The following is a 15,618-nucleotide window of genomic DNA, read 5'->3' on the forward strand; positions in this document are numbered from 1 at the left end:
AATGTAAAAAGTCACTAAAATTTATAAAATGCCCATAAATGAAAGGTTTGTCAGACAGTTAAAAAATGCTTGAAAAACAGTTCATGCTCCAGTTAATTGCATGCAGTCCCATTTATCACATTTTTCTGTCATGCTTCAAAGTTAGGTTCAGGTTTTTTTAACCTCAGTCTGTGCACCAGCAGTAACACTATCACAGTATGTCCCCAACACACATACACAAGCTCGGTGTAGTATAAATTAAGCCAGGTTGCTGTCTTAACTGGGTCACCTCACTTTTCTTGTGGAGCAGTTTAACGTGTTATGTAATGACTTATAAATATAGCCAATCACTGCTCAGTGTATGTGAGCAGCAGTTGCAGGCTGCACTGACATCTGAAGGTTCTGAAAATTGTGTTGACTCTGTTTTAAAGCCTACGTACTCATGTGTTTCCCCTGATTAAACTGAGGCTTACTGTGTACAAAGGAGTGAGTTGTAGTTTTAGTTAGTTGTATAGTTTTTCCCCCAAAACACTTCACTTTAGGGATTTAGCAAAGTAACAAAGACTTTCCTCATTGTGTTTATACTATAAGTGTTAGAGCATTTCCTCTTCTAGTTCACGTCAGGCTATAATCTTGTCACATTGTTTATGACTAGTTGTAACTTCATTACACATGGCAGTAATCATACTCAGTCTTCAAGGTTGGCTGTTAAACACTGACAGCTTTTCTAAGAGCTCCACCAGTCGGTCTGACTGAAGTACTATGTTTTCATCCCAATAAATCAAAGTAATAAAAAAAAAAATCTGCAGTTAAAATAGCCTGGAAGATTCAGAGCACTCTGTAATATGTGAGAGTGATGAGCTCATCCACTTGTGAAAGCACACATTTATCCCTTTAAAGAAAATGTTTCCATTTCGATAAACATGAATTCAGCCCACCCATCATCACTGTGTGCACTTCTCATGTTCTGGCTGGTGGCTGAAAATGCTAAAACAGATGAAACAAACTGATGAAAGTGGCTTCACTTGTGGACCGGACACTATGTGCAAACAGTCCTTGCTGTGCGGATTAATGCGACTCCAGAGCATCTTTCCTTACCCGAAGAGCTGCAGGTGCTCTTCAGTACCTGTGATAGTTAGACTCAAACCCAACAAGAACAGTGAAGAGGAAATTAATACAGTACATATATTTGTAATATTTTACTAGTGTTAACATTACAGACTTAGTGCAATGCTACTTGTAAGGAATGATTTGTGGTAATACCATAAGTTCCTCATGATTTCTCATACATAATTCAGATTTTGAGTGTATGTAGAACTGGGCAATTTTGGGTTTTTCACCAATATTATGTCTACATCCACTGAAGACAAAAATAAAAATTCAAATCATTCAAAAATATGCTTTCTTCACTAAAATTATTTGTCATATCTGACTGGAGAGACACATTCACAAATAATTAATTGCAAGAGGCAAACAGGTTTCATTTTGTGTATTTGTTGAGCCAGAGAGATTTTGATTTGATTTGGGTAGTTTTCCCACTATTTTCAGAGAGGAAAACCTCAGTTAATTCCATTAATTCAATATACTGCCCAGCCCTAAGTGTAGGCCTCTGTCCTGATATTTAGCTGATAACATGATCATTATGGTCCATAAAGTTACAGAAAAGCACACATTTGTTTTAAATTACTTTTTAACAATAGGTCGTTAAACTAGTTTCAGTTTTCGTTTTTCAGAAAGAAATATCGTTATTTGACATATTTTCATATGGTGAAAATATATGGTGTGGTACACTGTCGCCTAGTGGTCATGGAGAGAAAATCATTATTTGAGACAACGTTATTAACAATTCACTCCCACGTTTTACCAATTAATTTGTTAACATTAGAGGACGAGTTTGTTTTTCCATTTGTCGGATCATAAATCAATCAAAACGAGGAAGTGATTAAATAAAATGTGGTCCCCATTTAATAAAATGAAGGAATTAATAATAATAATTTTAAAAATGTGACCGTGTATGAACATAACATGATGGCCTAATTGCACCTCATGGCTGTGATATTAATGCAGATAAAGAATCTAAAATGAAGAGAAAGTAGAATGAAAAATTCCAAATAGGGATATCAAACATGTGGTCTGCGGGCCAAAATCAGCCCACCAAAGGGTCCAGTTATGGGATGAATCTGAGAAGTGCAAAAATAACACTGAAGACATTAACAGTCAAGGGTCAAACTCATTTTAGCTCACAGGCCTCATTCAGCCCAATTTGACCTCAAGTGGAACAGACATGTAAAGTAATAGTATAATAAACTATAAATAATGATAACTCCAAATTTATCTCATGTTTTTTGTTTCTGTGTGAAAAAAGTAGAATTATAGTCTATAATTAAATTTTTTACATTTAACAAACTATCCTTTAACAAAAAATGTAAATGATTGAAACAACCATGAACAACTTGAAATTTGTCAGAAAACTAAATGGAATTTTAACAATATTATACCTGATAATTTATAGGTTATCATATTATTATTTTACTGGTCTGCCTGCTTGAGGTCAAACTGGGTTGTATGAACTAAAATGAGTTTGACACCCGTGTATTAAAATGTTGCACATGGCAATATAATATTTACCTATTAAACCAATCAAACTACATCACATAAGATGTATATGTATTAATTTGGGGTGTAGCCTAAGTACATATATTGTGGGTATAAAGCAGTGGTTCCCAACCTTTTTTGTCTCCTGACCACATTTTAACATCACAGATTTCTGGTGACCCCAGACATTCAAAATAGAGACTTTTTTTTTTTTTTTTTTTTTTGCAAAAATTAATTAGTTTTTGATCATGTAATAGGTTGCTACACTATGTTGCAAATAAACGTTAATTTTAGAGGACATTTAGTCTATATAATGTATATTATTATGGATGGAGACAGAGGCACAAAGGTAGAATTTTATTTTTCTTGGTCAGGATATGTACAGTCAGTCCAGCTTGGAATTAGAAGGCTGACAATTAATACTGAACAAACAAGAACTCAAACTATGAATTATGAAAGAGCTGCAGCATCTGAAACTGACCACAATGAACATTTGAAAGATAAACAGAACCACAGGGCTTCAGTTTCAGACCAGTTTGTTATGTCTTTTATGGAATGGGATTGTCTCTGTCAACTCGCCATATATTTTTATTAGTAAGTTTTTATTTTTATCAATTACTAGAAATTTCAGGCGACCCCACATGTGGTCCCAACCCCAAGGTTGAAAAGCACTGGTATAAAGTATATGATAAGTGTACACAGATGGTAAACGCTGCCTTTAGTTTTTCCCTCTCTGTCCGTCAATCAACATAATGCCCCGCCCCCTCGTTGCCTGCACGTCGCGCATTGAAAAAAAAAAAAAAAAAACAGCAGCGGCGGCAGTTGGGGAAGAGAGTAAATAGAGAGAGAAGCCTCAAGATGGCTGACTCGCTGGGCTCTGTTCACCTCACAGGGGCTGCTACTGCGGTAGACCCAGCAGTCGCCTCCGTCAAAAACACGCTCCCCAAGCCGACGGAGGCGAAAAGAGCCCCCGACAACCGCCCTCAGCTCTCCCGGGAGATGAACCCGCCGCCGCCCAAGAAGGTCCGAGGAGAGGAGAGGAGCGTTAAACCCAAGAAACTCAGCAGGGACGGAGGAGGAGGAGGAGGAGGGGGAGGAGTGGGAGGCAACGGCAGCGGCAAAGAGAAACTCCAACAGCCCACGAAGGAGCAGCAGAGTTATGGCAGTGGAACAGCGGGTTTGTGGAGCTTCAGCCCGGCCAAGGCGAACAGCAACAACCCCCTGGTGCCTGCTACCGGTGGAGCCCAACCGCCGACAAACACGCATAAAGTCTTCAAACAGAGCGATTTCTTCCTCCACAAAGCGCCTTCCTCCTCCAAACCTAAGAAACCGAGTAAAGATAAACAGAGGGAGAAGGGGAAAGGAGGCGGAGAGGAGAAGAAGAAACACAAACTATTGTTGACCTCTGGTTCTGGGACTAATGTTAGTAACAACGATATCAGCAGATTTAATAACATTTCTGCAGTGAAGCGAGAAAACGGGGAGGTCACGTTGCCACCCAAAGGTAGGCCACCGCAGCGTGTTTTATGTGCTTTTAACTGACTTTGTGTAGTGATGGAGGGGTTTGGTGAAGTTTGGAGCTCATTGGAAGTAGGCTGGTGTTGTGCCCTTTAATAGTTACTTGGCTCATGGTGGATTCAGCCACTCGGGATATGAGCATGTGGCCTGGAGTGTGTAGTTACGTGCCTCCTAATTTGCCTGGACAGTCCCGTTTTCGGACTGGCTGTTGTTAAAACGCGCTCTTTAACGTTATGTAATGTCCGGTTAAACACTCAAATGTCACTCTCCGGTACAATAATCACGCCGTTAAAAGCTATTAGTGTGAAGTTTAGCGGCTACACACGGTAGTTTGGTCGATGTTTCTGCGGGACATGGCTGCCAGCTTTCGTCGCTTGTTCACCCGCTCGTGAACCCTCGAGCTCCACAACAGCGTTCCAGGGCAGTAGTCGCGCGACCTGGTTACTACATCGTAACCAGCTGCTCTCGTGCAGCCGCGGGAGTGTTACGTCGTCGCGTCGTGTGGATTATATGCAACCAGTTTTATTTATTAACAGTAACGTAAATACAGTGAGGCTAAGGTGTAACAGACGGATTTAACGCAGCGACACAATCCTTCCTCCGACTGTATTATGACACGGAGAGACGGATCTGCGTCCCGCAACGTAGATACCCGTGCTGTTATTTGGTTGCCTTTGTATTAAAACTACACGCCGCTGTCATAACAATATGACAGCCGCCCGCCATTATAGGGTAAGTGTTGTTTTGGTAGAGCACCACGCCCCCCTCTGTAACCTTAGGCTGGATGGGAAACACAGAGCTCCGCGTCTTGTTCATACACCGTGTTCTCGACGTGTAGCATGTCGTGTTGATTTACTCCAACACCAAAACCTTTTGTTATAATGCGGTACTGATCGAACCCATTAGAGGTCTATGTACGTAAACACTTCTGTGGTCTAAGCAAAATATTATTTACCATCATAAGACATAAGTGCAACACCTAAATAATATTAATGTAAAATCAGTATGGAGTTCATTAAATGACTGTAGTGGCCAAGTTTTGGTTTTAAGCTTTTTGTATATTTAGTATCAACTTTAAAATTTCTTAACTTTGTGTATAGTAATAATAATGGTTCAAAGTGATGTGACATTTTTTTTTTAAATTTACACAAAATAATCTGATATTGAAGTAATTTGAAAGAAAGAACCAATATACTTTTTTCTTCAGTTATACTGCTCTACAGTTTCTTAAAAAATATCTGCTTCAGACATTAAATGTGCTAAATCTTACATACTTTAATAAAAATGAATCAGAAAACAAATTACAAAAGTGCTGGTTTGCTCATGTTTTCAGCATATATGATGGTGTATTATGTTGGTTTATGCACATTTATACAATGGATTTATAAATGTTCCACTACAAAGAACATGTAAAGTGAATGTATTGTAATGTGCAGACACTGTTTGAGGTAGATCTGGTAGCTCTGAGACAAACCTTTTGAATAAAACCCATTCTCTCAGTAATTCTCAGAATTTCACATTTTGGCCCAAGACTGTATCTTAGAAACTACAACCAACTAGCACTTTTGAATACATTTTTCTTTATTAGTGACTCAAATTTGGTAGAATTTAACTACTTTTATTCTGGAAGTATTTTACTTGTAGACCAGTGTTATACAAACTTTAATGTATTGGACATGATTGTTTTGCAATGTATTGGTATCTGTTCTTGAATAGCTGTTTTTTGTGTGTATCATACCATGAGTTGGTCACAAATTATCATCCCTTATTTCATATTGTAAATCAACCAACCACTGAGACTAAACATTATACAGTATACATTTATTTTCTCCCTGGTGATTGAATGTTTGTCCTCAAATGACAGATACTCTCATATGACTTTTGATGTGTTAATGTGTATATTGTCTATTTTGTTTTGTCATTTTCATGCCAAACTAGTTTGACTAAGTAGGTGTATATGTGAAACTGTTTTTGTCTGAGTGTTGTTTGTTTGTGTCAGCACTGGGTGGACACATGTGAGTGTTTGTGAGAGCATGATGTCACCCTTTTCCAGTTGGGTAGTTTAAGAGGTCATGACATGCTCTGAACAGCCACTGCAGAATGAGACGTGTTGTTGGCTTGTTGCCCACGCAGACTATCAGGAACAGTGCCTTGTGAATGGGCTGCGTTTGATGTCAGTTTCATTTTATTCAAGTTGAAAGGAGGAAGGCAGAGTTTTACAGAACATCTATATAAGGTATATGACAGAATCAGAGCATGTAGTAAGCATTAACATTTATCCTTGTCTTTAGTACTTGAACACTTTGTCAGTTTTTATATAGTTATTTGCACAAAGGGTATTTTGTGTTAAATAAAAATGCTCTTAAGTAAGGCTGTATGGCTACTTCAGAGTATTTTATTATGGCTCCACTTCGTGAAATACAGCTGGTTATTATTATCATTTGTAATGTTGTAGTGTGACTGAAATGGAAATCATTTTAATAGTTTTGCCATTCAGCCACAGGAAGGCTGTAACTTGTAAGGGAACATTTAAATGCAACAAGAAGTAACATTTAATAACGATAAATAATGGCACTCCTTCCACACACCCACTGAGATGCTTCTGATCCCCTAATTGCTCCGGCAGGCTGTTCGGTGGCCAGCAGTTGGAGATTATAATTATACTGAGGTTTAAATGTGAATAGGAAGTATATGAATGTGGAGAAGGGCATTGCAGGAAAACCACATTAATCCTGATTTATATTTTCAAGGATTAAAATGTCCTGTTATAGCTGAACCTTTCTCCAAATACTGGAAACTGTGTGACAGTGAACTTCCTTTGATGTGTCCATAGATACTGTAAACGGTCTTAAGGTGACTGTGAAAATGCCATTTGGATGCAACTAGAGTGTTTGGATTCCAGTTTTTCCCAATATATATGGACTGGTGTCTCAGCTGTTTGATTAGACAGACAGACTGCTGTTGCACAGGAGGGCATGAGTTTTAGGTTTGGTGCTGGAAAGTAATTCTTGAATCACAGTGAATCGTTGCCAGCTTTAGGAGAACTCAGCAGCCGCTCATGCTCTGACCTTCCTGGAGGGAAAGAATTTTCCTTCAGGGTTCAAAGGAATATCACATCATATAATATTATTGGTGGTGGTTTTGCTGCTCAAGTGAGTGCCAGGCAGGGAACAGTGGCTACTGGTTACATCTGGTACTGAAATAAAAGACATGTCAGGGTTTGACAAAGTGCAAAGAACAAGTGGGCAACAGCAAAGACAACTGCAGCAAGACAGATTATGGCAAATACTGATCAACATTTAGCACTAACCACAGGGTGGTATGTCAAGTTTCAAGTTCTTTTCGAAACCATATTATGTCAAGTGACGTCTTGTTGACACTTTCTAAACTACATGCATTCTGATAAAGCATCAGCGGTCAACACCCAAAATGGATGAACTTACTCAGTCTAAGGTAGGATTAAAGCACAAACAAAGTTGTAATGTGTGCCAAAATTAACTTATTTTTATTAAATCCCTCTGTCTCATTATGTTTTGGCCTTCTCTGGGACATGCATCATAAGTTACAAATTAATGTACACATATAATGCGTACATACATACATGCATACATTTATAAACAAATTATGACAGGTGGTTGTGTTCTTTTTTGCTGCAGCTTTCCAGTGTTTGCTGTTGCTGGCTTTTCAGGTACAGATCTCATAGGATATGTGGAAAAACACAATAATAAATAAAAAGGTTCCTTCCAGCCATACATCCTTCTGGGCATTGCTCAGACTATAAATCTGGTCATGTTCTATAAACCCGGGTTAGACTAACAAATGATATAAATCAGGGGTGCCCAACCCTGGTCCTCGAGAGCAACTATCCTGCATTTTTCAGATGTATCCCTCTTCCAACACACCTGATTCAAATGTTCAGCCTATCATCAAGCGCTGCAGAAGCTTGATAACGACCATCAGGTGTGTTGGAGGAGGGAAACATCGATACAGTGTATAAATAACTTTGAGTTGAATGATAATGCATACATACATCTATTATGTATGGATCATAACAGCTGCAGTGGGCTTTCTATATGGAAAAAGTAGGGTTTTCCTTGGACACATGGCTACTTGTAATCCTACAGTTCAGTCACTTAGGTTTGAAATTACACAAAGTCACATTGCTGGAATGAGTGGCATTACCTGTTTTCTTTTTGTCCCAGTTTGTAACGCATCACAGTGAGTCATTCCACTTCAGAGCTGGTTGTAGTTCATCTTAATTACACTGGTCTACAAGTAAAACGCTTCCAGCAAAAAGTAGTTATACTTTGCCAAATTTGAGTCACTAATGAAGAAAAATAAATTCAAAAGTGCTAGTTGGTTGTAGTTTCTAAGATACAGTCTTGGGCCAAAATGTGAAATTCTGAGAATTACTGAGAAAATGGGTTTTATTCAAAAGGAATGTTTGTCTCAGAGCTAAAAGAGCTACCTCAAAACAGGGTCTGCACATTGCAATACATTCACTTTTCAGGTTCTTTCTAGTGGAACATTTATAAATCCATTGTATCAATGTACATAAACCAACATAGCACACCATCATATATATTGAAAATATGAGCTAACCAGCACTTTTGTAATTTGTTTTCTGATTCATCTTATTAAAGTATGTAAGATTTAGCACATTTAATGTCTGAAGCAGATGTTTTCAAAGAAATTGTGGAGCAATGTTTTGTGCTTGTTGGTGTCCGGATTGCTTGTCTTGCTGTGACGCTCACAGTGGTGAAGTTACTTTTTTAATTTTGAAGCTCTCCGATTTCTCTGCAGCATACAAAGAAGGAATTTACTCGATTGTTGCTCATGTTAATTGTTGAGTGCAGCTCAGAAGGTATGTTGGGCTGTGCTGTAATCACAGGGGTTATTTGTGGGGCCTTGTGTGAAGCTCTCCTGCTGTTAGTGTGTAGGCGGACGGCTGAATGACAGATGAATTGTGCAGTTTTTGAAATAAAAGCACTTCTGTAACCCATTTAACTTAAGGAAACACAATTAGCTTACAGGATGCTCAGGTATATAAACATCAGATAATTCTGTTACTAAAATAGGTAGTTTAATGATCACCTAAGGGTTCAACATGAAGGTTGCAAATTAATACAGTTCAGTCATCTATTTTCCGTACAACTTGGTGCGTCCATGTCACAGAGGGGCCCTACACAGCATGCATTTGGCTCGAGACAAGGAAAACCCTTGATAGGTTTCCAGCACTACACATTGCTCACACATATTCTAAATTTGCAAGGTAACAGTTTATGTCAGTGTGCTGCTACCTGTTCTCACACTGGTTAAATTCAGTTTATAATCAGCATGAATCAAATTTTTAGGGATAATTTATGTGGAATTTCTAGTATCAAAATGTATCATTTTATGGCAAAATCATGCATATGGTTGCTAGTATACTCTTGAGTTTACACACTGCCTACCCCTTACATCTTTTTTTTTAATGTGAGGATTCAAATACTGAAACCGTTCTGCTGTTTTCAAGTTCACACTCAGCTTTTACATGAAAGTCATAAAATGAAACTGACAGTTCCAAAATCTTTCTCTACTTAAAGGAGTGATATTTTTCTTTTTTAAGTGGAATTATGCATTTGAAAACATTTCCCTGTGGTCTACATAAACTGTAAATGCTATACTTGGGTCTGGATTTTTCATTAATTCAACTCCACAAGTCCATCTTCAACCCTATTTCTGAGTAATGACACCAGAAAGGTTGTTTTGAGCGCTGGCCCTTTAAATGCAAATGAGCCACTTCACACCCCACCCCCTCCAGGTTGTTGGGTGTGCTGCTCTGTTCCGTTCAACCAACAACTGAACATTTTAGACAATCGGCTTGAAGTTTGGACATATTTTCAGTATGGACTACAACCACTGCTGCTGACAAACAAGTATGGCGTACTCGGAGAAATGTTTGTTGGAATTCTTGACCTTATATGTGTAAATGTCGTGATGTAACTAGTTATAGACGTAATACATTAAGAAGGAATTAAAACGGGTTGTAGAAATCCACTTGATTTTTGCCAAAATGAATATAAAGATAGCTTTGCAGCACCTGGAGGGTTCGAATTCAAACTGTATAAAATGTTAGGGTTCAAATACACAAATAAATGAACCAAAGACTAATAAAAGTGGGTTTAGCAAAATATGACCCCTTTAATTTGTTTCTAGTTTGGTATTGTGACTGATTATAATGTCCATTTTAATGATCCTGTATTGTTTAGCCTTTATGCTGTTGATTACTTTGAACCCTCTAATTCTAAGCAGAACAAAGTTTTTCTTTATTTAATATGGGGGGGACTCCTTTTCTTGTGTTGTGATAAATCAACATGTTCTCCAGTGTATTTGAGACTAAATTAGGCACCTGGGCTAATTTATCTTCCTTTCCCCCTAAATGTATTCCTCTTTGGCATGGTCTGGCTTGTTTTCATAAATCTGGCTGTAGATCTGAGTCAGACCTCCTTTGTAGGCAGCTTCCTGTGGAGCTAAATAGATGTTTTGAAACATACTGCTTTTTTTCCACTAGGCAACTTACAGCGCCTGGTAATTTTATAGCATTTCTGCAGCCGACTACTTAAATGTTATGTTAAAATTCTTGGCATTCATCCTGTTAACCACAGGGCATGGCTACCTGCATGCTAACAGGTGAAGATGAATGACCCACTAAAATGCCAAGGTATTTCATTTAAATATTATCATTTGGTCAGTGAAAAGATGTACCTCTAATTCTTTTTCTGCTGCTTAAGCCTTTTTTTACTTTCAAAGCTTTTTCTCTTTTGATCCTGCAAACAGTGAGTCCAACCCCACTGTGTTCACTTTCCCACTCCCCACGTCCACAGGAGAGTGAACAGTCTGAAAACACAGCTTCCCTTTAAACGAGGCATCTGACCGAGTTCAAAGAGGGAAAGTTCTTTGGAAAGAAGAAGAAAGAAAACATACCAAAGTATTGCTGTGGAAAATAAAGGAGACTTCTTATATCTTTATGGGGAAATAACAGGAAGTAAAAAATCAAAGGAGGGATGGAATAAAAGGTTTGATCAAACCTAAGTTATTTTACAAAGAGTGAAGGTTTCTCAACTCTGCTGGAGATGAGAGATGCAGATTTACTGAAGACGTGTCCAAGAGACAGCCTCACAAATGCACCGGTTTACTGTCTTTTCATTCTGACAACGTGCATACACTCAGACCAGTCTTGCTTTTCAGACTGCACTCCAACCACTCAAGAGGTGTGTTTGATGGTATAATATTTACATTTTAAACTGGTGCACGCTTGCAACAGTCTGCAATGAGTGCAACATTAGAGTGCTCTCTAAATCCTACATCTGTAATATTCCCTCAACACTCAAATGATTCTGTCAGACGGAGAAGTGCTGGGGAAGGAGATAAAATGAGCTGAAAAGCAAAGAGAGGATTTTTGAAACTTTTAATACCTAAGCATATTGAAAGTAGTAGAGGCAGAGCATGGTAAAGGAGATGAGTTTGGGCTGAGGAATGTGAACTGTATCTCGGAGAGTTGTGTGATGTTATAGAGGGATGCAGTCTTAAAGGGAATTGAAAGGTCATTGCATTACTGAGGATAACGCTTGGTGGAGAGATTAATTTTATGCAGCAGGAAAGTAAGCAAAACATTTTGTAGTAACAAACATAGTGGAGGAAACCCAACATGATTGAGGAAGAAGTTAGGGTGATGGTGAAGCAGTGGCAAGAGGACATTTAAGGAGTTGAAGGAAAAATCAAGGTATATGGAGTGTGCTCACAAGTGTAGTAAGTGTGTGAGTAAATCTGAGTCCATGTGCTAATGTGTTTCCACAAATCATGACCTTAAACCTTCTTCTTTGCCTCCACAGAGCATTCCACCAATGACAAGGCAAAGGACCGGGACCGAGAGGAGAGAGAGAAGAAGAAGGTCAAAGAAAAAGAGCGAGAAAAGGAGAAGAAGCATAAAGTGATGAACGAGATCAAGAGGGAGAACGGAGAGGTCAAGCAGCCGATTAAAGGTTAGGCTAGCACACGCATACAAAGTGATACATGTAATGTGATAATTAAAGCTGCAGTAGATTGCGGGGTTAGTTTATGTCTGCTGAATTGGCAAATAGGGATATCTACAGTCAGATTTCATCCTTCATTTTATATACGTTAATTTATACATTTTGAATTTTTTTTGCTTTTCTTTTTTACCAGTAATAAATTACTGGTTCTATTTTCTTTTAGTCCGTCCTCACCTATGCACCAGGTCTTCTTACTTGCATTCATTTAAAATAATTGCATAATTCATTCTGCATTTGTTGCATAATAAAAAGTTTCCCTACTAAAGTGAGTTTATTGACCTCTTTGAATGTTTTAATAGAAAGTTTTAGCCTATTAAATGCGCTCTTTATAGGCTAAAATTCTGTTAAAACTGTCATGCTACTTCACTCTTGCATGGGCCGACAGCTGGCCCTGGTCTCTATACTCACATAAACTGTGTTTTAATTTGGCCAATGACATCGACCCAAACATAGTTGATAGTGATTGTGTTTTTGTTGGACTACAATAAGCAGAATCATTTGCAATGGATTTTACATGTGACAATGGTTATTTGGGTAGTTTGTGGGTTTGGACACATTCACATGTCTACACTCTTGTCTGGTGGCTCAGCTGCACGCCTTTCCCCCTTTTGTCTTTTCTGTCCATTTCCGTTGTCACCAGTGGACATATTTTAGCTCAGTGGAGGCCTGCTGCTAAGGTAACCAGACACATTTGGTACTGGCCCATTTCCACATCAGGCTGTACAGCATGCCATTGTTATGTTAGTAATATAAAAGCAGCATACACAACTGCTTCACATTCCAGTGGGTTTTAAAAATTACTAATGTGCAGCACCAGCCATGAAATACTTAATATAGCACAGTGTCTGCCTAGTGAAAGAACTTGTGAAATGTTTTCTGAGACTCTGACTTCTGACATTAGACCAACAGTTCACATGGAGAATATGTAGCAACAGTCTGGCCCTTTGACTTTGTCGGTATGTATCTACATGCGATAATTGTGCATCTGTTAACGAGGATTGTAACAGGAGATGCTGAGAAACAAGATGAGGCAGTGTGGCCTACTCATATCTCTATTGCCTTCGACTCTGTCACCGTCTTTCTGTTGGATTGTTACCAATACTTGTTTTTTCTCACTGATCTCTTTCTCGTGTGCTGAGCCAGAGATACAGTAAGCTTGCTGTGACCAATCAGCTATTGAAGGTTTAAGAGGGGAAATTTTGTATTTTTAAGGGTTTTGACAAAAATATGTTCTGAGGCAGTATGTTCTACAAAGCTTTTCTTAAAAGTGTTTAGAAGATAAATAATCGGAAATGCTACAGTATTTAAATTAGAGACTACACTGCACAACAGCCAACAAATACACCTGTACAAACAGACCTGTGATAAACCGGATCAGTCAGGTGTAACTGTTGTTTACTGTGTGTCCATGTCTGTATTTTGTTGCGCAAACTATGAATGCAGTTTCAGAGTCAACCTTTTGACAGTAAAGAGGTTTTTTTTGCTGTCCTGTGTTACCATCTCTGTCTCTTTTGGTGTAATTTGAACCTGTTACACAGCTGCAGCTCCTCTTTTGTTTATATCAGGTGTTTTAGTTATAAGACTTTACACACACAAACACACACGTACAGGTTTATGTATTTTTTGTGAAATTGTATAAATCTTGCTAAAAATCCTTGTAAAGTTACAATAAAAGTAGGTGTTTTCACCATGCATTATTATCCAGCACCACACTGTTTCCACTTCTATAACCTAGCATGGCTGTAGGCTCATACTGTATCTAGCGGATCCAGCAGGTTCCATGTGGATTATTTGGAGGAACTCTTTAAATCTCTCTAGTTTCTCTGAGATGGGTATGTTCTTTAGTAATGTTGGTTTATTGTCTCAGTAGGAGTGAGGTGTTTGAATTAATGGGGAAGATAAAGTGAGAAAGAATGTTTGCAGAGAGCCTGGTATTTAATAATGTGTGTTACAATAATGGAGGCACACTGGGTGACATGGTGGGATATTGAATCAGAGTCCAGAGAGTAATGAGGAGGCGGCCTTCCCCACCTGAGATTACAGATTCAGTAATCGTGAGTGAGACATTTAATCAGATTGTGTTAAGTTTACAAACGTTGGGAGGGACAATAACAGAAAGGGAAGTTAGAAGTGTAATCAGAGTGAGAGAGCGGTAAGTTTACAATTTAAAGGGCAACAGATAGGGAGGCGGCCAAAGGAAACGTGTATCTGAAATCAATAAGCAGCTAACAGCTATTCTGACAGTTAAGGCTGCTTTACTACCACTGAGGGTGTGTGTGTGTGTGTGTGTGTGTGTGTGTGTATTTAATCTGACCGTAAACTGATTGTGACCACCTAGGCAAGTGGTCTGCTCTCATACAAACAAAAGAGATGCCAGTGTGTTGACATTTGGACCTTGTGTTTTTATGAAACTAATTATACGTCATTTGCTATATACAACTCTTAAGAAAACGTATGTAGTGTATTTTGTCCAACTGATTAACTGATTTTATGTGATATGTCAAAGTGTGTTTAAGGTCCCTCATAAACAGTTTCACATTACAATGTCTGTCCACAAAAAAAGAATAACGTGGTCTCAATTCTTAACAAAACATTTTGCCCTCTTAAGAGAAATATTATGTAGTTTTGTGCTACAATTCACCTCTCGTAAAGGTCAGCAAATGCCTTTGGTTGCTTTGTGCAGGTGGTTAGAATTTGAAGAAGTCTTCCTCTGTTCTGGTAATAGTAGAGGTCAAACAAAAGTGAATTTATAAATGCTCATAAAATAACAACACTTTAACCAGGAAAAAGTTGAGTAATTTCCACTGCTGTCATTGCCCTCCAAAAACTGCTGAAAAATGTATCATTTTTAACTGTATTATAAGATTAGACTTACGTTGAACATTTAAATCAAAGTTGTAAGAATGTACATTTTCTATTTAATCATACAAATTAATCTGGACTGAACATCAAACCAATTAATAAATAAATGTCAGGCTAACTAACATTAATCTTGCTCATTCTAGTTGGGATTTAGCCTAAATCTTTCAATATTTTCTCTGTTAACTAGCAGTTCAGTTTCAGCAGCATAATGTTAGCCATTGGCCAAATTCTGCCATTAATGATACTGCGTATATTGATGTGATCCAGTTGGTCTGTCTTTAGTAAGTATCTCTTAATACATCAGTGCAGTATATATGTGACTTGTTTTGATGACACTTCAATCAAGAGTGGATAAAACGTGTTGGGTTTGCTCCAGGTTATCTAGTAGTGTTAGGGTATGTCAGTTGTAGATAAGGAGGGGTCCAGTAAATGCCCCAAAGTGTTAAACTAGTTTTAATCTTTTATTTCCTTGCAATAATATGTTTACAAAACTATTTCTGATGGATTATTGATGAATAGGTACATGAAGAAAATTGTTTTTGGGAATTGACATTAATTTTACAAATGATTTTTATTGACAAAGAGGTGA

The 15,618-nt window shown here is 38.1% G+C and overlaps 1 protein-coding gene across 2 annotated transcripts in view; it reads left to right on the forward strand.

Annotated features, from left to right (window-relative positions):
* Positions 1 to 3,396: 3,396 nt before the first annotated feature.
* The window catches only part of LOC115429512 (formin-like protein 5), a 32,703-nt gene continuing 20,481 nt past the window's right edge, over positions 3,397 to 15,618 (forward strand). Inside the window, exons 1-2 of one of the 2 annotated variants that reach the window (XM_030149034.1) lie at positions 3,397 to 4,078; positions 11,967 to 12,116. In XM_030149034.1, coding sequence (XP_030004894.1) covers positions 3,433 to 4,078; positions 11,967 to 12,116 — 796 coding nt within the window. In that variant the 5' untranslated portion in view covers positions 3,397 to 3,432. Of the gene's footprint in view, positions 4,079 to 4,158; positions 4,825 to 11,966; positions 12,117 to 15,618 lie in introns of those variants that run through there. The other variant, XM_030149035.1, reaches the window with a different exon arrangement.

Source organism: Sphaeramia orbicularis, chromosome 12, assembly GCF_902148855.1.
Source record: "Sphaeramia orbicularis chromosome 12, fSphaOr1.1, whole genome shotgun sequence".
In the NCBI taxonomy this organism is placed as follows: Eukaryota; Metazoa; Chordata; class Actinopteri; order Kurtiformes; family Apogonidae; genus Sphaeramia; species Sphaeramia orbicularis.